This window comes from Notolabrus celidotus, chromosome 22 (assembly GCF_009762535.1).
Source record: "Notolabrus celidotus isolate fNotCel1 chromosome 22, fNotCel1.pri, whole genome shotgun sequence".
Lineage (NCBI taxonomy): Eukaryota > Metazoa > Chordata > Actinopteri > Labriformes > Labridae > Notolabrus > Notolabrus celidotus.
The window spans coordinates 23,594,441-23,618,771 of record NC_048293.1 but is presented as its reverse complement, the minus strand read 5'-3'; the positions used below and the strand labels follow the sequence as shown (position 1 = coordinate 23,618,771).

At 44.2% G+C, this 24,331-nt stretch overlaps 1 protein-coding gene across 1 annotated transcript; it reads right to left on the bottom strand.

Annotated features, from left to right (window-relative positions):
- Window positions 1-629: 629 nt before the first annotated feature.
- On the bottom strand, window positions 630-24,099 carry dicer1 (dicer 1, ribonuclease type III). Its single transcript, XM_034674581.1, has 30 exons — window positions 23,950-24,099; window positions 21,108-21,155; window positions 20,674-20,784; window positions 18,352-18,551; window positions 18,091-18,253; window positions 17,827-17,957; window positions 16,566-16,700; window positions 16,311-16,471; window positions 15,987-16,155; window positions 15,339-15,811; window positions 15,014-15,146; window positions 14,510-14,752; window positions 14,268-14,422; window positions 14,042-14,174; window positions 13,871-13,946; window positions 13,654-13,793; window positions 13,186-13,365; window positions 12,888-13,101; window positions 12,649-12,802; window positions 12,119-12,301; window positions 11,619-11,724; window positions 11,357-11,532; window positions 10,422-11,169; window positions 10,049-10,201; window positions 6,344-7,012; window positions 5,982-6,234; window positions 5,487-5,755; window positions 4,101-4,263; window positions 3,916-3,991; window positions 630-2,747 (listed from the first exon to the last, which is right to left on the bottom strand). Exons 4-30 carry the CDS (start codon window positions 18,463-18,465, stop codon window positions 2,582-2,584), a joined length of 5,736 nt encoding a protein of 1,911 aa, XP_034530472.1. The 5' UTR covers window positions 18,466-18,551; window positions 20,674-20,784; window positions 21,108-21,155; window positions 23,950-24,099; the 3' UTR covers window positions 630-2,581.
- Window positions 24,100-24,331: the final 232 nt, after the last annotated feature.

Here is a 24,331-nt window from a genome sequence, read left to right as displayed (position 1 = left end):
TGTAGATTAACATAACACACTCTGAATCTCTGTGGAAAAGTAATCAGAGATCGTAGTGGGGCCGGAAGAAGGCGACCGGCTATCAGAGAGACCACACTGCCCTCAAGTGTGTCGGCAGAGAATTGCTGCGCGACACGGACACATCGAAGCACAAGTACGTGGTGCTCATGTCAGCGTCAGCCCCCTGCTGTGTAGAGGAGAGGCAGAAGTATTAATCAGCCTTAACAAGTCCAGGATTACATCCGTGTCCACAGGGGGGCGCTGACAGCAGAACAGCCTCCCACAGGAACTTTAAGTCTGCTGTTTGCTGTAATGACTTCTCAAAAGCGAAGGTTTGTTCCTCTCAATGAGAGACTGAGAGGATGAGTGGGTCGTATGCTGCACAAGAGATTACAGTTTGTGTTACGGTTGCTGGATTGAGGTAGAAGCACCTGTAAGTGAGATTATAAAACTCTGAATCTGATTTCAGATGGTTCAGAAGTAAACGTCTCTTCCATCTTCAAACTTTTTACTTCTTCCTTTTTCAGATTTTAGTGGAAACACGATCAAAAGAGGTTGCAGCAGGTTGTTTCAGCCAGCAGCAACTGGAGGCAAATGCACCAGATTAAATCAAGAGGAAGAGGAGGAGGTAGATGATAACACTCCTGTTTTATAGCTGCAGGCTGAAGCTGATCTTCTGTGCTGGGAAGAAACTGGGTCTCGCTTAAACCTTGTCAGTGAGTCAGATTTGTTTTTTTTAAAACCTTCAGTTTCCAAAGAGTGCGTCCAGACTACGTCTGCCAGCACGTCCCCTCCCTGATCCATCAGTCCGCTTCTTTAACGCAGGACTCTAAAAGCAGATTCTCCTCTGATGAAACTCGCTGCTTATGGATGAGAAAATAAAAAAAGAGAAAGTTATGCTTATGTGCAGAGAGTAGACTTCCTGCCCCCCCACCCCTCCACGAAAAGTGTCGACCTCAAGTACGGGAGAGGGGGGGAAAAGACGACGACGCAGCTCTCTCCTACAGCTTGATGGCTGACGAACGGGACAACCAAACCGAACAGATTTCCAAAACTTAAAATAAAAAAAAGGTCAAATAAAGAGGTATTATAGTTACAGTGCAAAAAAGATGAGAAATTCAAGCTTAATACAAAAACATAGCACCAAACAAAAAGAAAATAAAGACAAGAAAATGCATGCAATTAACTGAGGTATTCACGTGAAGACAAAAAAAAAAAAAGGGCTTATTGATGAGAAAAAAAAAAAGACATTTAGCAAGAAGCAAAATTTAACTGAACAGAAACCACAAAGAAAAAAAAAAAGGCTGGTATCCTTATCCCAGGGATCGACTTCAACCTCATAGTGTCACATCTGTTATAGCTTTGGTAGGTTCGGGATGTGAGGAACACTAGTGTGTTGAAACGAATCGGCCTTTTTTCACAAAGACTGTTTATCTGAAAAGATTCTGCGTGTCGAGTATCCAATTAGTAGAAAAGTCTGCAGCATATATCGAACGTGTGATACGTCTCTCTCTCTTTTTATATCAAAACTGGATGATCTGCTCGGCTGAAAGACATTTTAGTGCGCAAAGATTTTACTTCCATTCACTCTTTGTATCAAAACATGTTAAACCGAATCACCGAGATAATGCCATAAACATCTAAACGTGGCGCTCACACACTCTTTAGATAGATAATCCATAGATTTAAACACTTAAAAGAAGCCATCCAGTTGTCATGGTTTACACACAAGCTACAAGAACATGCAACCCCAAGTGCGGTTAAAAACGAGTTTAAATTACAGTAACTGGGAATGTTGAAATTCCTCTCCTTTCTGCAGGACACGAGGGTGAGCCTCAGCGTCGAGGGCTGAGAATATCATTCATGTGTTTTTATTATTTTCATATATATTTATATACTTTGCTACGTAAATGATTTTGGTGTCAATGTGACCACACAATTCTCAAAAGTAACAGACCCTAATGGAATAAGTGCAAAAATGATTAAGAATACCATTCAAGACAGGTTTCAGACAGAGGTGCCACCAGATCTTTTTCTCCAGTGGTATCTGTGAGCCACGTCTGCCGTTAGCGTTTTCAAAAAAAGCGCTTTAAAACTGACTGGCACTAGTGCACAGGCTGAGGAGTTTAGCGTTTTTTGTTTTTTTTTCTTCTTCCTACATACTTTGATTTACACCTTTGATTGAACTATGTACAATCTAACACTACACAATAAGCAGAAGCCTCGTCTCACTGACACGGAGGTTAACAAAGTCATCAGAAACAGTGAGGAGTAGACATTGCGACCTGACCTTTTTTTTTTTTAACACTTTGCTAAACGTTAATAAAGCACTCATGTGATTACACAAAGCAGAGAGGGAAAGTAAAGATTGTGTTTGCGCAAAAAACAAAAAAAAGGGGGGGGGGACAAAAAAAACATAAAAGAAAATGATCCAAAGTGAAATCTGTTGTGAGATCAGTCTGCTTCTTCCTCCGCTGCGTCTCCACGCGCTGTTCCCCCCGGCGTGCATCGCGCCGTGTTCGGGAAGGCCGACGGTGCTTTCTCTCCGTTAGCGTCGATAGCTTAGGTGCTAATGCTGAGCTCAGTTGTTTTGGACCTGAGGTTGATTGGCTTTGAGGCTGCGCAGAGCTCGACGCGCCGCCGCTGACTTGGCGATCCGGTAGCTGCGGCCAACTCCTTTGAACTTGCCCTTTCCCACAACCTCCACCGTCACCCGCACCTTCCCGTCGTACGTCCTCTCTGCAGGGCTGTAGAGGAGAGGAGACAGAGTTCAGGTCAGAAACAGGTTCATGTTTGAAACTTCATCTGCAAAATTCAGCATCTCTTCTGTCCAAATACAGAAAACAGGACTTCATGATATTGCTTGTGCAGCCCTGTGAGCTGTATCACTACACTGATGTTAATCCCTCCCTCCTTCTGTCCTTCAGTCCTTCTGTCCTTCAGTCTGACTTTTAAAGGTGACATATCATGCAAAATCGACTTTTTAATGGTTCTCTACCTGAAATATGTTTCCCTGGCATGTCTACAAACCCCCCGAAAATGAAAAGATTCCATTCTGCCCCTGTTCTGATTTCTCCACCTTTCTGTAAATGTGTGCTGAAACGAGTCGTTTCAGTTTTCAGTGTTTGTCATACGTCACAACGACATCCGGTCTGTAACGGAAGTCAGAGCTCGGAGCTTGTTCGACCATAGACTGTATAAAATACAACTCAACCCCTCCTCCGTTTTTCATTACCTGCACACATGTGTGCTAACAAGGAGCTTAGGAGGGAGGCATGCTAGTTGTAGGCTGTCTTAATAAACACAAAGGTCAGTTTTACTCCCCACGTCTGCAGATTTGAAGATCTAGTGGATGATTTTTTATTTTTCATGGAAAAGTGCTAGCGCTAGTTAGCATAGCCACATAGCTACATGTTCGTCGCTGTGTACCAAGACACACGTCGACATGCTGACAAATAAAACAACAAGAAACACTAAATCTGTGACCAATCCTTCAGAAAGGTCCTGCTGCAGGCGCCTCTCCATCAGGATCAGATTCAGAGGGTTGAAGTAACGCGGGTCTGTGAGCAGCCGTGTATATTCAGCCAACATGTAAACATTAGATCAACGTGCTGGAGAGCCGAGGCCACATCCACTTCCTGAGGGGGCGTGTTCAGAGAGCTCATTCTCATTTAAAGGCACAGACACAGAAAACAGCCTGTTCTGAGCAGGGCTGAAAAAGAGGGGTTTACAGGCAGACCAAAATCTTATTTCAAAGTATTTTTTTGAGCATAAACTGCAAAGACATGTTTTGGGGACCTCTTAGACCAATATATTTTGATGAAAAAGAGCATAATATGTCACCTTTAATCTCTGTATTTAAGATGAAAAATCTATATTTACTTCCTCCCAGTGACAAAAGTAAAAACGTCGTACCTGAACTTGGCAGTTTCTGGTTCCATCTCGAGCAGTTCCCTCACAGGAGAGCGTGGCACGTTGGCAGAGAACTTCTCTACAGGTGGTGAAAGGAAGGAGGATGTGAGAGTCTGATAACATCTGAACCATCCTTGAACACTTCTTAAACATGAACAAAATGACAGTATGCTTTGACTCCTCCTCACCTATGAGTGGCCTCATCATTGGATAATACACCTGCCACACCGTCTCCAGTGACATCCTGCTGTCCATGTAGATGGCTCCGGCTAGAGACTCAAAGATGTCCCCCATGGCCTTCGGGACCTCGATGTCCTCCTCCTTCTCCTCGTCTTCTTCAGAGCGACGCAGCTGCAAGAGAAAACACACAAAGCTGTGAGCTGAGGGCGACACGACGCACCATCAGGACAACAATAACGTGTTCATGAGAACAACGTTTAGAGCTGTCAGGATAACTGAGAGGAAACACTTTGATGGGCCCGCTAAAGGTGCATTTCGCCCAAGAGGTCTTTTAGTAGGATTCCCAGGTACCAGGTTTCGGTGCTGTATCGGTTCAAATGTGAAAGGTACCCATCCCTTGATGTGTGTGATGTTATTGTGGACGGCGGGCGGAAATGAAACACTGCAGTTAATCTACCAATCAGACACGTTCAACAAAGCAGGCCCTGCCCCTTGAAAGACCCGGGACCTTTGAAAAGTACTACCCCCCTAGCAGGGGCTTTTTAGGAGGGAGATTATCTACCCCTGAACTAAATTTAGACCCTGGGTCCACCGGTCGAAACGCACTTGTTCCGGGGTGAAGTTCCTCTGGTTGAAAAACGCCTTTATAAAAGTCAGAACTTTGAACCTCATCAGAGAAAAAACTCTGGGCTCTGCTTCTTAAGAATCCCGTCTGAGAAAGGTGAGGAGAAGGTTCATATTTAGAGCTGAGGCTTGACTGTGAACTTAAGGAGGGGGGGGGGGGCGGTTTTACACGTCTGCATGAATGACATCAGTCACCTTTGCTCTGATGAGGATTTCTGGTGATATAAAAATGCCTTATTCTGAAGAGATGGAGTTGAGTTGAAGAGTGGAAAGAAGTAAAGCTGCTCTGAAACATGTCGACAAACTGAGAGGATTGACTGACAGACATGTGACAGGTTAATGAATGCTACATTAGCAGCTTCATTGTGTTGTTCTTCCTCTGGTTTGATGAATAGTGAGCAGTAGAGCCGTGGCGGATTACGGCAGCACATTTCTATATTTTCTTCAGCTGTTTTTTTTTTCATTCAGGATGCTCGTGTATGTGCCTGTTGTGCCTAAGGCTTTAAGTACCGCTCCAGCAGAATGAGAGGAGATCTGGTGCCAAGATAGCCATTTCCAGGCAAATTAAATCCAACTGCATTTTCTGCTCAGTCCTGAAATCTCTGGAATATGAACCAGATTCATAGAAGCTGACAGCCTTGTTACTCGGGCAGGTCTTTCTGAATGCTGAGGGGGAAAAAACCTTCATGGGCTCAGATTGGGTTTCTTCCTGCAGGGTTTTGTTGTTCAGTCCAGATGCTGGCTGTGTTTCTGGTACAAACAGGACTCACCTCAGAGTCCATGCCTTGCATCTCGTTCTTCTCCAGCTGAAACTGAACAAAGTCGTCGATGACGTGGAACAGCTCGGGCGAGATCGCCTTGAAGTACTTGTGGTAGTCGTACTTGACGGCCAGCGAGGCAAAGATGGTGTTGTTGACGAGAGCGGAGCGCAGGTCGGTCAGCACGCCGGGAGAGTGCTGCCGCGGGTCTTCATAAAGGTGCTTTGTTATGAGGTAGTCTAGAATTGCATCACCGAGGAACTCCAGCCGCTGGTAACAATCTAAGAGAGAGGAAGAGGACAAACTACTGTCACATCGTGTGTGTTGATGGAAAGAATACTTTTCTAAGAGAGTAACAAGATGATAAATTAACCCTCTGTATACTTCTTTAGTCAGTTTAAAGATATTTCACATCTAGTCCTGTTGACAAACACATCTTTATCCCATCCTTGAGACCATCCTCGTGCCTCTGAGGAGCAGGATTACCTCAGTCCAGTCGAGTCTCACCTGTGATGGTGTTGTAATGGTAGGAAGCGTGGGTGAAGGCCTGCAGCAGGTAGGCCTTGTTCTGAAAGGTGTAGTTGATCTTTTTTTCAAAGTTCTCAAAGCCGGAGATGAGGTGGTTGAGGGTGCGCTCTGCATCCGGATGTGCCAGCATGCAGCGGGGCGGGATCTTCAGCCAACCGTAGCACAGGTCATTGGCTGTGTGATGGTCCTGCCCCTCTGCTGCCGTCAGGGCTCCTCTCTCCAACGGTAAGACCTGCAGAGTCAGAGAGAACAACTCAATGCCTCCAGAAACCCTTGAAGGAACATAACAAAGACACCCTGAGGTCTTGATTATTGGTACAGTAATCAAGATGCAGACTCACCTTGAGGCCCAGCGAGCAGAGGAACATCTGTGCGGCTCTCTCTCCACAGCTGGTCAGGTAGCAGCCCAGCAGCGCCTCCACACAGTCAGCGATGCTCTTGTCTGCGATGCACTGCTCAGTGTGCAGGTCGTACGAGATGGACTGCTTACCGAGCTCGGCGCCGCAGTTCTCCTCCGACGGATTCCAGAAGCCGACCACGAAGTCGTCCTCCTCCCCGGCTTTACTGGGGTCCAGGTAACACATGGCGTCCCACGAGCTGTAGTCGAACTCCTCCGCGGAGGGTCCGCTGGGTGCAGGTTCAGAGGGGAAGTGGGCCGTGGTGGGGTGGAGGGGCTTCTTTGGGGCCTTCCAGTCGTACGGCGACTCCACGGCGGGGGCGGAGGCCGCGGCTGGGGTGAGGGAAGGAGGGAAGCCGCTCAGAGAGATCTTCTTACCGAACGCACCGGATCCCAGCAGCATGTTGTCTATGAACTTGATGTGCTCCTTGTAGTACTCCAGGTCGTCCTCCATGTTCACTTCATCCTTCGGCTCTTCCTTCAGCATCAGCTCAGCTTCATCTTCCATCTGCTGAGCCTCCTCCTCGTCTTCCTCCTCCTCCTCCTCCTCTTCCTCCTCCTCCTCATCATACTCGTTTTCAGAGCGTCCGTTAGCAAGAACATCCTCTTTGGCCTGAACACGGGGACATGAAGAGAGCAGAGTTTAGGGAAAGTCATTTCAGTAGATAAATCAGGTTGAGAAGCGAGCGGTCGTTTTCAGCTCTTTAAACGTCTGAATTAAAATGATGTAGGATTTCTAAAATGATTCTCTGAGTGTGTGGTTTACATGATGAGTAAATAACCAGCAGACTACAGAGTTCCTTTGAGTCATGGCTTCGGTTTGGCAGCTCCTCCTCAAACACAACAGAGACGTTCTGCTCTTCAGTTGTGGTTTGGAAAAATGGTTCTCGTTATAAAAAATGAAGTTGTAAAACAAAAGCTGTGAATACATGCTTACTTGTTTGTAGAAACAAAGACAATGAAAATCAATCATAATCCACAAATATCACAGTTTAAAAAAACATCAGTGTGGTCTGCTCAGAGCTCAAACATAAACACGAACTTCAACCAAAACATCTGCAGAAATAAGACGGGGATCAGGGCGGCTGACTCGCCGGGTCAGGAACTTCCTTTAATGCTTATAATATCTGAAATGTGCTGATACATACATGTATATATATTTAAAAGGCTTAATGTGAGGGAAATATAACTGGTGTCATCTTGAATTGTATCCAGCAGAGGGCGCTCTGACTCCTATGTTTACAATCCTCTGCAGCTATAGTTGACAGTTTTAAAACATGGACAACAGAGGATGCACCTGATGCGCAATCTAAATTCTTTTAGAGTCTCAGAGAACATTTGATCCACTTTTTAATCACTCTTATTGAAAGTCTTTTAACCTTTTCTTTTATCTGCTGGTTTCATGGTCTCTCAAGAATAGTCTAAACAGCATTGTTAAAGTCTGTTCCACAAGTATTGGCATACGGCAGCAGGATCTGGGTTCCTTTTGGAAGAACTGCATCACTAATAAGGCCAGAGGGATAATTCGCCGACCTGGACACATCCTAGCCAAGGAGTTCTCTTTAATGCCCTCATGGCGGCGCTATCTCGCTCCTCACAGGAAAACAAACATACGCAAATTATTTTATTCCTTCTGCTATCAGACTTCTGAATGCTGATAGCAGTTTTTAAGAGTTTGTTGTAGATTGTCCTGTGAAATTGTGAAGTTGTGTATTTATAAGGTGTTTTTTTTTTGTATTTATTCCTGGCTACTGTGTTTTAAAAAAAAAAAGAAAGAAGTTATTTTAGTCTATTTTTAACATTCTTTTACTCTTTATGACAAGCCCCATCTTGCACTGATGTTGTCACTGACATGTTGACTGTTGACTGTTGTTTGTCTGTTTGTGTTGTTTATAGACAAGCTGGTACACTGCAAACCAAATTGCCCTCTGGGATTAATAAAGTTCTCTGAATCTGAATCTGAGTGCATTAAATCAGGGCTTCCCAAAGTGTGGGTCAGGACCCCCTGAGGGGTCCCGAGACACAAATAGGGGGTTTTGAGATGTCTTCCAGAATGTTTTTTTTTTTTTTTTAATAATCTAAAAATAGTACATTTTATCCATTAGACAAAAATAGAAGCTAAACTTGAAATAAAACCTTGAACATAGAAAATGTAATGAGTTTTCTGCCTTTCTTTGTTGCCAGATGACTCCTAAGTTTAGGGTTAGTGAACAGTTAATTATCAAAAGCATCAGTAGCAGCAGGTTAACTCATAACAGCACAGGCAACACAGACACATGCTCATATAGGTAGGGTCATTTTCTGCAGAACAGCCAAATGAACATTAAATCACTTTGAGGGTCGCAGGCTGAGAAGTTTGGGAACCCCTGCATTAAATCATGAATTGCATTAATGAGTCTTTTAAAAAGCTGTAGTCGTCTGAGTTCCTTTGCAGGGTTGATTTCTTGCAAATATGAGTAACAGATCTTTTGTTCACTATCTCAGCTCCTTCTGTCTCCATCACCTCTCTTTCAGTCTCAGTTTGCAGTCTCTTTCTTATCATTGTAAATTAACCTTACAAGTTGAAGTTCTGTATTGAAACAATGTTTAGATGGTGCAACGGTTTGTGAAAGAGGTCGTGGCCTCTAGTTTGATTCCATCCTGCGGTCCCTTTCACACACGACACTCCCAGTTTCCTGCCCGCTCTGAATTAAGGCTGAATTTGATCAAAATAACATCATTTTAAATTCAACAGTTGTCTCTAAAGGTAAAGTGTGTAGTGATGAGAATTAATTTACTTTATTAGTATTAGCTTTTATCCAACTAATTAATTGTTTTAAATTGTATTTTGATTGTTTATTGTTCTAATTTTTAAAAATGTATTTAAATTTATCATTTTTTAAAAAATATTTTAGTGATCCTAATTTATCCCTTTTCCCTTTTTTTAATTTTCCTCTCATTCTGAAAACCTATTTTATTGTTTTTTTTACTGATTTTATTTACTAATCCATTTTTATTTATTTATTTACTCTTGAAAAACCTCTAAAACAATGATTTATGGGTCTATTGTCACACTACTTTGTACTGTTTAATTTACATGTATTCTGTTTTGTTAAAATTCCTCCTCCCTGTTTGTCAAAAGGTTTACTTTGTCATTTGAACCATGCTTTGTTTGTCAAAGCACTTTACTTATATATCACCTTTAAAAACAAAAAGTTATTATTATTATTATTATTATTATTATTATTATTATTATAACAGCTAGCTGTCGGTGAAGTGACGGTGGCCTTTGAGGACAAAAAGCTCCTGTGAGGTATGATAAATATGATCCTCCATTTGCCATATAAAGACAATAACGTATCAACAAAACTAATATCAGTAAGTCTATTATCAGGGTGCTTCAGAGGGGTTAAAGTTAAATATGACTACACATTTTGATCCTCAGTTCAGTGAAATATATTTTACTTTCATTATAATGTTCAGCTATTCTTTGTAGGAGTCACAGACTAAAGAGAAGGTGATAGTCTGCCCTCTAGTGACCCCAAACACCCATAACATCCACAACAAACAAAAGACCTGAGTCACTTAGATTCTCCAAAACCTCATTTCATTTATACCAGGGTGCAGCATTGTGCAGAGAGACAGACAAAGGTGAAGTCCAGTTACTGACCTCCTCTGAGTCCAGTTTGTCCGTGCTGCTCTTGTCCTGGTTGACCACGTATCCAGGAGGCAGCCAGTTCACAGGGGGGTCAAAGATGGACACCACCATCCTGCTGGGGAGACCCTTCTTCTTCCCCAGGCGGTACAGGTTACAGTTGCTCACCTGGATGAGGACGCAACGGGGAAAAATTAACCTAACAATCCTTTATGTCAGTGTACAAATCTGGAGCTGAGTGAGTTATTGTTAAAAGTGTATCTCTGTTACACGTATTTGGACTACAGCTGCAGCAGCAAGTCCTTAAAACTGGTCGAGCACCAGCAGTCGTATGTACTCGGACTATGTGAAGAAGAAAAATCCTCATAGCAGAGAAACGTGGTCTCACCTTCTTGCTGCGCATGTAGCTGAGTCGTCCCTCATGAGCGTCGGGGTAGGTGCAGAACAGGTAGGTGGTGATGGCATGTTTGAGGAAAGAGTCCCCGAGCATTTCCAGCCTCTCCAGGTTGAAGCCGTCGCTGGCGTTGGATAGGGTCAGGGCCTGCAGGATGAGACCCGGGTTAGGCCCCAGGCTTTTGGGGGAGTCCCCTGCCTCTGCTCTGTGCTGGGGGACAGTGGGGAGGTCGGGTGAAGGTGCTGTGTGAGTGTGGGGACCCGTGGCTGCCCGGCTGCAGACTGAGGTAGCTTTATTTTTGTGGTCTGAGGTCCTCCCTGCTGTACATTCATCGCTGGGCTGTGGAGGACTGGAGCTGGGCTTCTTCACGCTGGGAGAGGGCTGCACAGAAACTGAGGTAGTGGTTTGTATTGATTCGGGGCTCTGCAGCTCGAGGGGGTCAGGCTGCGAGCGTTGGCAATTGTCATGTTGGTGAAGGTGCTCGTGTTGGTGGCCGTCGTCGTCACAGTTGGCGACAGGGGCAGTGCCGTTGGTTAGGTTCCTCGTGCAGGGGGTCTCTCCGGGCTTCAGGGGGGAAGAGTGGTGGCTGCTGGGGTGTGTGAGGGAGTCGGGGTCAGGGTCAGGGGTTACAGTCTCTTGGTGTGTACAGGGACCCTCATCATCATCGCTGCAGGACTCGGTACAGGTGATGAAGGTTTTGCTGTCGATGGATCTCTTCCAGCCAAAGTCCAGGTTTGGATACCTGCGTCAAAGAAAGAGACCAGCTTTACGTTAAGATGTTGGACAGCTGTGTGAGAGTTTAAACACACTTCAGAGCTGAAGTGTTTTTTCATGTCAGAGGATCAGGGATGTTTTTACTCGTCTGGACTTTCCTGCACACACTGAACTCGTGTGTGTGTGTGAGTTTGTGTGTCGAGTGTAACACACACCTGAAATCAGGGGGGAGGGTCTTGGCTCCAACTCCAGCCTCACTGGCTGTCTGGGCTCTGAGCTCTTCGGCCGTCAGGAGGCAGTGGAGACGGTACAGGATGCTGGGCAGACACACTGCTTTCCTCCACAGGGAGGCTGGGATCGGGTGGATGGCACACAGCTCTGGAACCAGGATCTGAAAAAACCACATCACAGCGTCAGAGCAGGACTGTCGTGGTACAAGGTTAGTATGAGGTGTAAGACATCAGTAGCAGATCGTACCTGTTTGTTCTGAAGACTCTCCCACTTGGCCTTCCTCTTCTCTGCACTGCTGAGCGGCAGGGCTTTACCCTTCTGGTTCAGGTGACGAGGAGTCAGAAGGTTCAGTCTAAGAGAGCCAGAGACCAGAACTTCAACATTTCAACTCTGCTGTAAGATTTGACTGATGCTCATCATCGTTTCCTCAGTTTGTCAGCAACTTCTTTTTTATATATCATGTCCTAAACCTTGTATTTGGATTGTGTGTTGAGTTTGGGGTCTGCATTTCTAATTCTATTTTATCACTATTATTATTTTTATGTGCAGCACTTTTGTATGAAAGAGGCTTTACAAATAAAGTCTGATTGATTGATTGATGTTCTTCTGGGCTCGCCTGGACACTTGTTCCTCATGAACCGTTGTCGTCTCTCTTTCATTAAATGCTGAAAACCCGTTCTGGAAACTCAAACATGCTACGAAAAAAACACAAGTTGACAGATTGTCATGATCCCCGAACGACTGACCTGGAGGAGGTGTGATCCACGTCCAGGAGAGGCTGGTTCAGATTGGACAGGTCCAGGTTGTACTTGGTTTTGTAGTACTCAGCAAACGTCTCGTACTCCGGTGAAGGGAACTTGCTGAGCGGCGTCAGGTCTGTGTACACGTCAGCAACGTAGAAGCGATGAGGCTGGTCGAAGTTACGATACCTGAGGGAGAAGCAGAGTGACGTGTTGGTGTAGAGAAGGACACAAAGCTGCTTTTTCACTTCAGAGATATTGTAAAGGTTTGGCCTAACTACCAAAAACATGCAGGAGAACTTGAGCTTTATCTTGAGCTGATTGGTCGACAGCAATGTTGAAACAGTGGATTTATCAATAGTGAGTGACAAGTCCAGGCAGGTGAAAGTGAGGGATTTTGGGCCTATGATAAGAATTTCAGATTGAGTTTGAGAAACACTTTGATTACTCCTGAGGGAAAATATTAAATCAGTAAAGCATAACTTTATTTCTCAGTAGAAGCACAGTTGCAGTGATTTTGAATATTGTAGCTGTACCTTGGAATGATGACAGCATCCTGGTAGTCCTCAAGCTTGAAGTTGAAGGGGTTCTGCTTGGTGTACTGAGTGGTAGGAATGCCAGTGCGAGCCTCAGACTTCTCAATGTCCTCCATAAACTTAAAGTCCATATCGAGAGTGTCGGTTTCCCCAACTGAGGAGAGACGATAAACCAATGAGCATCCGCACACTTGTGGAAAAGTGATCCGTCAAGCCAGACAACGAGCGGCACTACTCACCAACATTCAGAGGTAGAACGCAGTACGCAGAGTCAGCCAGCGTGGGCTTGAACTCTAGTGCAGGTTTCTCCAGGCGGAGGATGTGGGAGAAAATGTACTGGTGCAGGCGCGTGATGAGGTCAAGCTGGGCGGTGGTGAGAGAGAAGCCGGACTTCTGCAGTTCGATGGAGATGGTCACCTCACCCGAGCGAGTGTACACAGGGAAATGTGGGATCTAAACAGAAAAGAGGTACCATCAAGATCCAGTAAAGGGTCAAAGTATGTTTTAATATGAAATGAAGAGACGATGAACTCTTACTCGAGGTATGGGTTTGGCAGTCAGGATGCCGAAGCACCTGGTGGTGTCCTCGGGTGGGTAGAGCTTCCTCCTACGGAAGTTGAGCTCATCAGGGAGAGGTGTGGTGAGGACCATCCCGATCACATATAGGTAGTATGTCTGTCCAGGTACAGCGTAGCTGTCCCGCAGACACTCTGGTATCTGCAGAGGACATACAGGGAGAGAGAGAGGAACTTAACTTTAAGGACGTTTTAAAATGAGAGAGTATTATTCTGAAGGAGGAAAACTGAAAAACAAATCTCTGATCACAGATTCTCAAATGTGAATGTTTCCCCTCTCTATGGTGTGAAGTGACTTTGGGTGGAGGATGAATCAAGACATTTGAAGATTAGACCAGCAGTCAGAAGCGTTTAAAATAAACTGAACATTGTTTTTAAATCTCAGTTTGGAATATGAGTCAGTGGAGACAATCTGCAGCCGTTTACTCACGGCTTTAGGGTAGCACTGCCTCCTCTTGGTAGAGCCGGGCCGGCCTGGTACGCTGGTCTCCTCTTCATCATGAAGGTCCAGCTCCTCCTCGTACTTCACTGTCTCCTTCCCCACCGGCATCAGGTGATCATCCAACTCACCTGGTTTGGGGAAAGCAAGATAAGCAAGAGTCCTGCACAGATTCATGCATCTGCAGAAAGCATCAGTCTGCTCTTACCCATTTTGTGGAGTTTCTCACAGCATAGTAGTGCAACTGCTTTCTCTGCCAGTCTGGCACAGATCATGATCGGACCCTGAAAACACATGATGGTATTATTGAACCTGGAGAGGATGTAATATGCACGGCTGCATTCAGCAAACTCCTTCAAATGTAGACGTCGTTTCTCACCTTTACAGGGACTCTCAGGGGGGAGTTGATGGGTAGGTACAGTGTGGACTGGAAGCGTCCATCTTGCATCTCCTTAGTTCTACATTTGGGTGCTAAGTGTGTGAACGGGTCACTGGGCAGCCGGGCACAATACCTGAGAAGCACAGAATCAAACCACACTCAGAAATGCTCCACAGCCGAGTTACGGCGTCGGTTTCTTTATGTTCTTCTTAAAATCATCCCCCACCTGTTGATGTGTCCGATGGCTGTGTTGATGGTGACACGAGGACCTCCGTCTTCAGATCGCAGCACATACGGTGGGAGGATGTTGTCGTCATCCGTCACCTGCTCCACCTCGCACTCACTCACCTCCACCGACTTGGAGCACTTGTTCCTTAAGATCTACGAGCAGATCAAAAATCATTGTTATGGCCTAAATCTCTCTTAAAAGTCTAACCTGCATCAAACAAGACAAAGGTCAAAGGTCACCTTCTCTATGGCCTTGTAGGTGGTGAGATCGTCCTCAAAGGTTTTGGTCCTCTCGCTGTCAGCCAGCATGATGTAGTTGGAGACGGGGGCTCGAGCTCGGCCTTTGGACTGGACGTAGGACCTGTACTCCGTGGGCAGGTCGAACCGCACCACCAGGTTACACTTTGGGATATCTACACCCTCCTCCACGATGCTGGTGGCGATCAGCAGGTTGGTTTCATGGGCACGAAATTTACGTAGAACCTGTTAGTCAGAGAAGCGGCAGAACAAACCTTTACAACGATGGCTTAGGGTGGTCCATCTCTCATACAAAACACTGCATCTGGATCAATGCATTTACATGAAGGATGCACGAGAGGAGCTCTTTCTCTGTGAATGGAGAGACTACTCACAACATGCATGCGAGTTGTGGAATTGTGGATCGCAGACGGAGACACTGATGAACAATAACAACAGAGAAGTCTACATCTGTCCAACCTATCCATGTGATCTCTGTCTGCATACCTCCTCCTGTTTCCTGAACTCCACCTCCATCTGTTTGTTCCTCGGCTGGTTCTTGCCGATGCTGTGGCCGATGATGAAGTTGCTGCTGATGTAGGCCAGCTCCGGGTCCTGCTTCCCGGCCTCTTTGATCAGACTGACGACACAAACAAAACCACAGATAGTCAGGAGTCAGGAGAACTAATAAAAACACACAAAACTGCATTTATAAGGAATAAAAAAGGTACATTTAACATGAAATACCTCTGATAGCATGTATGAAATCATATTAAATAGAAGATCTGGAGTATTTTTTAGAAATGAATCCTTGATGATAACAGAGCCGTACCGGTTGAGGACTACAGCGGTGTATCTCCTCTCCACAAAGATGATCCCACAGAGGATGTTGGTGAACGGTGAGGGGAAGTTGGCCTCAGGTCTCTCTTTAGCCTCCACCTCCTCATCTTCATCTTCATCCTCCGAGTCGCTCCAGGACACGTAGTTGTCCTGGTTGCGGTTGTTGTACCACTCGACGCTCTCAAACTGCTGCCGCTCGAACGGCTTGTACTCGTGGAGGATCTCGAGCAGCCGGAGGACTTTCGGGGTGACAAACTTGAGGTCCAGCGATGCGGGGGAGAAGTGCTCCTCGCAGAGCGCGTGCACTTTTCGCAGGATGGTGTCGGTGAAGAGCAGAAACTTGCGGTTCAGCTCCTCCTGCTCGTGTTTGATGTACTTCTGGAGCTCCCGAACCATGATGCCCGCAGCCTTGTCCGCACACCAGGGTCCCAGTACCTGCAGCACGGCCCGGCAGTCACTCAGGACCTGGACGGGACAGAGAGGGCAGCGAGTTTAGCTGGATGAATTCTAAAAACAGCTGCTGCTAGAATCACAGCTTGTAAGAGAAGGTACAATCCTGCACATGAACAGAGATATAAAACTGAAAATAAAGGGACATGAAACAATTACAAGACCGAGTGATTAGGTTACATCCTCTCACCTGTTTAGAGATGAATGTTGGGTCGCGGTCCTCTCTTGCAACAGGTATGTTACAGTCATTCAGGAAGTGGAGAGCTTCATCGAGCTCCTCCTGCAGCCGGGACGAGAGGCCGCTCTTATCCACGTAGGGACCACAGTCCAGAACCACCTCTCTGGGCTGAGAGGCGTACCTGGAACACAAACCAGTGCACAGGTTAGACTGCTGAGTACACTCACATGACCGTTTTCCTTTTTAGGATGACGTGTAGTCAAGAATCATTTCAGCATTAGTCAACAGAACTCGGATTTAGATACAGAAATACGACCTGGTTTAGGTCGTGTTTACCTGTCCAGGACGACAAGGTCAGTGGCAGTTTCAGCGTTGCTCTTCAGGATCCTCTCCAGATTCTGGATCTTGTGCTCCAGTTCCGACGGGTCACACTTCCCGTTCAGAATAGAGGCTGTGAGACCGAGGATACGAGAGCTACCTGAGCAGCCCTCAAAAAGCTGCAGACACACACACACACAGAGGAGAAAGACGTCATTTACAGCCCCAAGCAGACCGTCTGTTAATCTGTCCGCTTTACCTCCACGGTCTCACCTTCATGATGTCACAGTAAGGGTGGTCCGTGATGGCCAGGTGACAGTCATCGAAAACCACCAGGTTGATTTTAGACAACTGTAAGATTTTATTCTTCAGGATGTGCAGGAACATGTGGCACGTCATGACCAACACCTGAACAAGAGAAGAAGGACGTCACTCTCACAAGCACATGCAGAATGAAGAGTTGTCACAGTACCGTGATGATCAAATGATACAGATATCTGTTCAGAACTAACAAATACATCTCTACTGGGCACCCAAAACCATCAAGTTTGCTTTAAAGGTGACATATCATGCAAAATCGACTTTTTAATGGTTCTCTACCTGAAATATGTGTCTCTGGCATGTCTACAAACCCACCAAAAATGAAAAAAAATCCATTCTGCCCCTGTTCTGATTTCTCCACCTTTCTGTAAATGTGTGCTGAAATGAGCCGTTTCAGTTTTCAGTGTTTTTCATGCGTCATTAGGCCATCCGGTCTGTAACGGAGTCAGAGCTCGGAGCTTGTTCAGCCCATAGACTGTATAAAATACAACTCAACCTCTCCTCTGTTTTTCATTCCCTGCACAAATGTGTGCTAACAAGCTTAGGAGGGAGGCACGCTAGTTGTAGGCTGTCTTAATAAACACAAAGGTCGGTTTTACTCCCCTAGTCCATCTAGTGGATGATTTTTATTTTTCATGGAAAAGTGCTAGCGCTAGTTAGCATAGCCACATAGCTACATGTTCTTAGCTGTGTACCAAGACACACGTCGACATACTGACAAATAAAACAACAAGAAACACTAAATCTGTGACCAATCGTTCAGAAAGGTCCTGCTGCAGGCACCTCTCCGTCAGGATCAGATTCTGGATCAGATTCAGAGGGTTGAAGTAACGCGGGTCTGTGAGCAGCCAACATGTAAAGATTAGATCAACGTGCTGGACAGCCGAGGGCACATCCACTTCCTGAGGGGGGTTGGTCAGAGAGTTCATTCTCATTTAAAGGCATAGACACAGAAAACAGCGTGTTCTGAGCAGGGCTGAAAAAGAGGGATTTACAGGCATACCACTATTTCAAAGTGTTTTTTTGAGCAATAAACTTTAAAGACTTGTTTTGGGGACCTCTTAGACCAATATATTTTGATGAAAAAGAGCATAATATGTCACCTTTAAGAGACCTCTTATAGACTGGTGTGATTTATAATCTGGTTTAAGGTATCTCTAAATGTTCCTGTTTTGAACGACTGCCTTTAGACTTGGAAGACGGATCAGCACACCTGATTCTCAATAATCTCCTGACTCCACTGTTGGTCGGTCCATGCTGAGGTCTCCTCCAGATTTATGTACTCTCCCACCTGGAGGTCTGAGTGAGTCCGGACTGCAGCTGCCTGCTGAACTACAGACAGAGCTGGACAACACAAAACAAAGTTCAAGTTAGATCAATCCCTGCTGCTGAACTCAAACAAACCAGATGAGTGATACTTCAGAATTTGATCCAGAAAGTTGGATTTCTGGTTGCTGAACCAAAACTCTGCACGTACCTGAGTTCACCAGAAAAACGGTCCTCCTCGCATTTTCTTGGTAAGTTCCACGGATTTGGTGGGAGAGCTCTTTTGTTAGAAGTACTGCAATAAAGGTCTTCCCTGAGCCACTATTCAAGCAGACGATAGTATTATGTTCAAGAGCTGCTTCAAGAAGTTCTACCTGCGGAGGGAGACACGGTGTGCACACAGTGAGAAGATGAAGCTAAGAGCCAAACGTTGAAACACCTGAAGCACATGACGCAGCCGGTGAACACGTACCTGATATTTCCTAGGTGTGTAGATGTTATCGTGGATCGCCTCCTGCTGCCACGGCAGACCAAAGAAAGGCCCCATGGGTGACGTGGCAGGGGTGACGAGCTGTAGGCCTGCCATGCTTCAAAGAGGTGCAGGTGAGGGGACTGGGCTCCTCCAGTCGTCCACTTTATCTCATACCATCATCCTCCTCTTTCACAAGTTTACTAGCAGAGGAGAGGAAGATTAATGTGAGAGGATGATATCAGTGGAGCACAATGAATATCTTCATAATACAGGAAAGGCAAACTGTACTTCAGTCTCTATCACAAGAAGCTCACAGAAATCAAAGTTGGAGGCACAGGATTGGTCAGAAGTTGTCTACATACTGATGTATAATTTGGAACATAACCTGCTCTGGGGCAGGTCTACATGGTGGTCTCCAGTAAGGAGGGAACCACCTTTATAAGAGTGAAGACAGAGTTCACCTGAAGTTACCTTGATAACAAGCTGCAGCTAAAACAAAAAGTCAACCAGCATTTTAAATCAGAATTTTTTTTTTCAGAATTTTTTGTTTTTGTCGTTTTAGGGAAAAACTAAAACAATAGAAATGGAATTAACAAGGTTTTATGCATAATGCTGCAAAATATAGTAATACACAAGTCATGTGTCATAAAAGAGAGACACAGCAAAGGGCACAGAAAGACAAAGGCGGCCATCTTTAAAACATCCCGACTAAGACATTACTTGAAACCATAGACTGTATAAAATATGGACGTAGTATGCATGATTTTTGTTTTCAATTTTCATCCACGAACAAACAACATGTGGTCTCATATAACATCATCTATCAGGGAGGTGTTTTAAGTTTAAAGCATGTTTGGATGTGAATCAGCTGTTAAAGGTGTTGCGCTCAGCTGGCGGCGGAGTGACAGGTCTCCACTTTTTAAAGAGGATCAATATGCAACTGCTGCCAACGACGACACGAAGGTTGACAACTTTAAACAGGACAGTTCTCTACCTTTAGATACAAAGCCAACAGACTGGTGGGAATTGATATTACGCTATGTTTGTAGACCAGCAACATCAGAGCCATCTCAGCTTTTCTGCAGCTAGGCTGATTATGACCCGGTTGCGCTCCCGGCTGACACCTGATCGAATACACACGTTTATTTTTCTCAATAAGAACGAGTAGACAGAAAACTGGACACTGTGAGTCTGAAGTACGTTTCTGTTAGTATTATGAGCCTTCACTTTATAAGACTATGTCCGCGGAGAATATTTCTATGAGTCTGATTGTTGATAATCAGTGTTAAACATGTACCCGTTGCTTAGCGCCGCTCGAGTGGCTGCTCGTTGCAGCAGCTTTCTCTTCATTGTTCTTTTTTCGACTCTTCTTTCATATCTGTTCAGTTATCTTTGTATTTGGAGCCTGTCAGGACTTTTAATGACTCATTTGTTGGCCTAAGTCACCAAACTGGCTACGTTTGCAGTGGTGTTTTTACTATTTTTGTTCCTGTGTGTGTCCGGAGATCCTGCGCGTATCCAATCCATGGTAACATTGTTTACATACGAGTTCAGCTGTTAGCAGACCGTAGCGTGTTGATGCTAAACGATGCTAGGCCCGGTGTTCCCTGTGAGCTGAAGAGAAGGAGGCAAGGACGACAGTATTGAGGTGCAAGCTAAAAAAGACAACATCGACCTGTCCTTCCACCCACCGTTATGGGACTGTAAGATCTATTTACAATAAGGTGGACGAGCTAACCCAGCACTAGAGGGAATACTGGCAGAGTAGCATCATGCTAACAGAGATAACACCGGACACGAACGCCACATTGGAAGGATTTCACCTGCTGTGGGCGGACTGGATACAGGAGAGCCAGACTGAACTAACTGGTGAAGAAGGCCAGCTCAGTCCTGGACCCTGTGGAGGTGGTGGCTGACAGGAGAATTATGGCCAAGCTGTCGTCTTTGATGAACATTTCTTTTCTATATATATTCTTGTTGAAATTCTTGTACTGTACACATTTTTGTTTGCTGCTGTAACTCCATGAATTTCCCCGTTGTGGGATGAATAAAGTAGTATTTTATCTTATCTTATTCAATACCATCAGTTATATGCATTTTGTTGCTGTAGAAATTCAATTTTGGTGGAAAAAACGTGTTTAACCTTTTTTTTCACATAAGAATAATACTTTTTATATTTCTTAATTGATTAATCAATAATTGATCGTTAACATTTCCAAAAATCAATCACGGGAAATGCTTAAAATGTACATCCCTAATCCCGCCAGTAAGAAAAGAGTTACTCTTCAGAGCTAGGCACAGAATGTATTATAATATACTTACAGGTAATAAGTGATACTCTCTGGACTGACAGTTAAAACTTAATCTGGGCTTCATGATAAAGTGTCTCCTGATCAACACCTGATGCTTCCCCTCATTTAGGCTGAAACACACCTGAGAAATCAAGAGGAGAAAAATGTTTACTACACAATATACATCATCTACCATGCAATAAAGTAAATAATGTGCAAAATACATGGTTTTTTAACTGGAATATATGTTTTGTGAAGCTGAAGCATTAACACTTTTGTGGTGCGGTGTGATGACAATAAAGGATGTGATTATCAGGCCCAATAAAGATGCTTTCTGTCACCGTAAAACAGTGAAAATGAGGATTATTTACAAATCAGTGACTTTACTAAGCATGGCTTCCTTATAGACAGGTTAACAATCATCAGTGTTATAGTACTGTTATATTCCAAAGTCAAAGCTCTCACCTCTGAACAAATAGAGAGTGGCAGGGATTTTCACAGATGCCTACGGTTCTGCAAAAAACAAGAGCACAGAGCAGAAAGAGGAGGTTGTTAGATACTGATGAAGGTACACGATGAAGGTGGACTCCTAACACAGTCAAAATCCCACTTTAACTTAATGCAGAGACAGACAGGCTACAGAAATGTAAATTTCAGAGTAAACAAATAAAAGATAATCACTCAAGGTCTTTTAAACTGGACAGCAACTTAAACACTGGAGTGTTGGTCTGACAGAGCCTCAGTAACCTTGATTATCTTTCACACTTGTGAGCTCATACTGACATGCCAACACATCTGCCATTGTCCCACAGTCCTGCTGCCTGACAGAGAGGAGTGTGTGTGTGTGTGTGTGTGTGTGTGTGTGTGTGTGTGTGTGTGTGTGTGTGTGTGTGTGTCTGGCAGCAGCTCTGTGAAGCCCTGCATGTGTGCAGAACACAATGTTCAGAGGCTTCAGCCACAATGATTCATTTTCTCTGCATCATATCCAGTAGTTAAGAGTCATTAACTCTGTGACCTCAGGCCATGGGGGGGGCCATCCAGTGTCTCTACTGCACTGAGACACTTAGACACATAACACCCATCTGTCATTCATGGAGCATTCAGAGCTTCCACAGCAACTAAAAAAACCTTTAGCTTCTCATTAAAGTGAAATCACCACACCATGCTCACATCAGCTAATTAGCAAGGTAGCAGCACAATTCCTGCCAAGCTATTTTATGTCCACCATGCAAAATATAAAACATAATCAGAACTGTAATGTAATAAATGTTTTATAGTGTCTGTTTGTTGTTTGTAGGACATGACACAAAGCCTCGCAGGGTCTCTCTGGCCTCATTATGGATGTCAGTCTGAGCCGAGACGTTAGCTTCAGAAGCTGCTGAATGCTAATCAGATAAATTAGCTCCTTTACGTTGAGTTAGCTCAGCTGATATCACATTAAAATGAACACCTGGAGCACATAAAGCAGCTAACACTGTCTCCTGTAGGGTCTTAATGGCTCACGTGGAGTTTCAGACTGTAAAAGGCTCACAGAGCTGCACTGAAAGCAGCGTTCAACAGGGTAATGTTACACATTAGCATTGCTAGCAGGTGTTCTGTGGACGCGCGCTACCATTTCAAAGAAGGCTGAGGTGCATATCATAGAAATGTGGATCTTAAACACCTTTGTTTATGTTTAATGACTAACAGGGGTAAGAGGACTCTAAAGGGGAGGTTGGCATGCAACCTTGCACATTTTATTAGGAATATCTGTTTTTAGTAAACAATCAAATTGTCTGTTTTCACAAATAAAGTATGTGAGGGACCAACACAGTCACAGTACCCGGCAGGCTGTTCAGGGTCATTTAGTTAAGAAGAGACCAAGAACTGATGCGGGGAGCAGATCTGTTATGTATAGAGCCATCACACTGTGGAATAATTTACCAGTCACTATAATTGAAGCCCCCAGTAAAGCCAGTTTTAAAAGACTCTCAAAGGAACACCTTAATAATAACTCTTAATTAATTTTAATGAATTTTAGTGAACATCCTGTTTTGTTTTTTTGATGTATTTTATTGCATGTTTGAAGCATTTTCATTTTTTCTATTTTATGTTTGTAGCATCTTCAGTTTTCAGTTTTTCTACCTTATGTTTGTAGCATTTCTAGCTGCTGTATTTTCTGTCTGTATCATCTTCAGTTTTTCAATCCTATGTATGTAGCATTTTCAGTTTTTCTTTCTGATGTCTGTAGCATTTTCAGTTTTTCTACCTTATGTTTGTAGCCTTTCTAGCTGCTGTATTTTCTGTCTGTAGCATCTTCAGTTTTTCTACATTGTGTTTTTAGCATTTTCAGTTGTTGTATCTTACATTTGTAGTATATTCAGTTGTTGTATTCCATATTTGTAGCATGTTTCTGTTTTTGTATTTCATGTTTGTAGCATTTTTCTGTTTCTTGTATTTTATTTCTATATAGCATTCACAGTTTTTCTTTGTAATGTTTGTAGAATATTTTGTTTTGTATTTTATGTGGACCCCAGGAAGAGTAGCTGCTGCGTTAGTGGCAGCTAATGGGGATCTGAATAAAGACTAAGAATAAGGGGGAGGTCAGCATGTTTTTATACCCTATTAAATATTTCTTCAGGTCTTCAGGAGGACTATAATAAAGCAGAATCATGTTATATTAACTAAATACAAAGCTGTATGAATATAATTATAACACTTAAAGCATAAAGTTTTATTTTTGATAGGGTTAAAAAGTATGCTACAGCAAAATGCACTAATATGACAACGAGCTACAGCTAACACACTTCAGTTAATTTCAGCCTCCTGTAGGAAAGTGAGTGACTTCATGAATGTGTTCAAATGTTAAAAGACAAACTGCACATTAAAATAATCATGTTCCAGTTGTCTTAGAGCTTGGCTGTGTGAATTTAAGGACGTGGTGACAAAAGTGCTCAGGGTTTCAGAGGTTGAGACACTGCACGTGCGCAGACACACTTAAGTGTCACATCTCGATAGGTAGCACAACTCGACAGAACACCTGACGGATCGCGCCTGTCTAGCTTCCAGTTACTGACGAGACAAAATTCAGCAGCTAACTTTGTGTATTTCTACTTTAACGTGTTTTACATCGACTGAGTGATTTATAAAAGAGACACAGAAACACGGCTTCACGTTACAGACACAACGAGTAATGCTAACACAACGTCCAGACAGCCAACGTCTCAGCTAGCCTGCTGGTTAGCTCAGTAAGCTAGCAAGGCAAACACATTAAACGGAGTCACGTTATTCAGAGAGGCAGCGCGTGCAATTCGGTAACTGGTCTTACCTGTTGTCTGTTTCTTAACTGATCGTGTCTCGCGAGTAAACCTGTAATCACTCGTTGGATATCCTCACTGCCTTTCACTAATGCTGTCTACATTTGGTGGCTACTCGTCCACGGTGGGACCACTTCCTCTCCGTTGGGCCTCTGCTACGTAAAAACTTACGTCAATTACGTAACAGTACGTCGCGTCCTTTGACGCAACTCTACGTAAGGGAACGCGAATCCCTGCCCTGCGTAAACAGCGTAGACCTGCTGGTGAAGAGATAAGATATTACTTTATTGATCCCCCAGGGGGGAAATTCAGGTGTTGCAGCAACAGACAGAAGTACAATCAAAAAGAAGTTTCAAAAAGTAAAATAAAATAAAATAAAATAGAATAAAATAA

Excerpts from the sequence above, each read along its gene's own strand:
- dicer1 (XM_034674581.1), bottom strand. The coding sequence starts at position 18,465 with ATGGCAGGCCTACAGCTCGTCACCCCTGCCACGTCACCCATGGGGCCT. Across the intron at positions 13,794-13,870 it reads TGAGAAACTCCACAAAATGG|GTGAGTTGGATGATCACCTG; the intron begins GTAAGAGCAGAC and ends TCCCCAAACCAG. Across the intron at positions 7,013-10,048 it reads ACAAACTGGACTCAGAGGAG|GCCAAAGAGGATGTTCTTGC; the intron begins GTCAGTAACTGG and ends CCCCGTGTTCAG.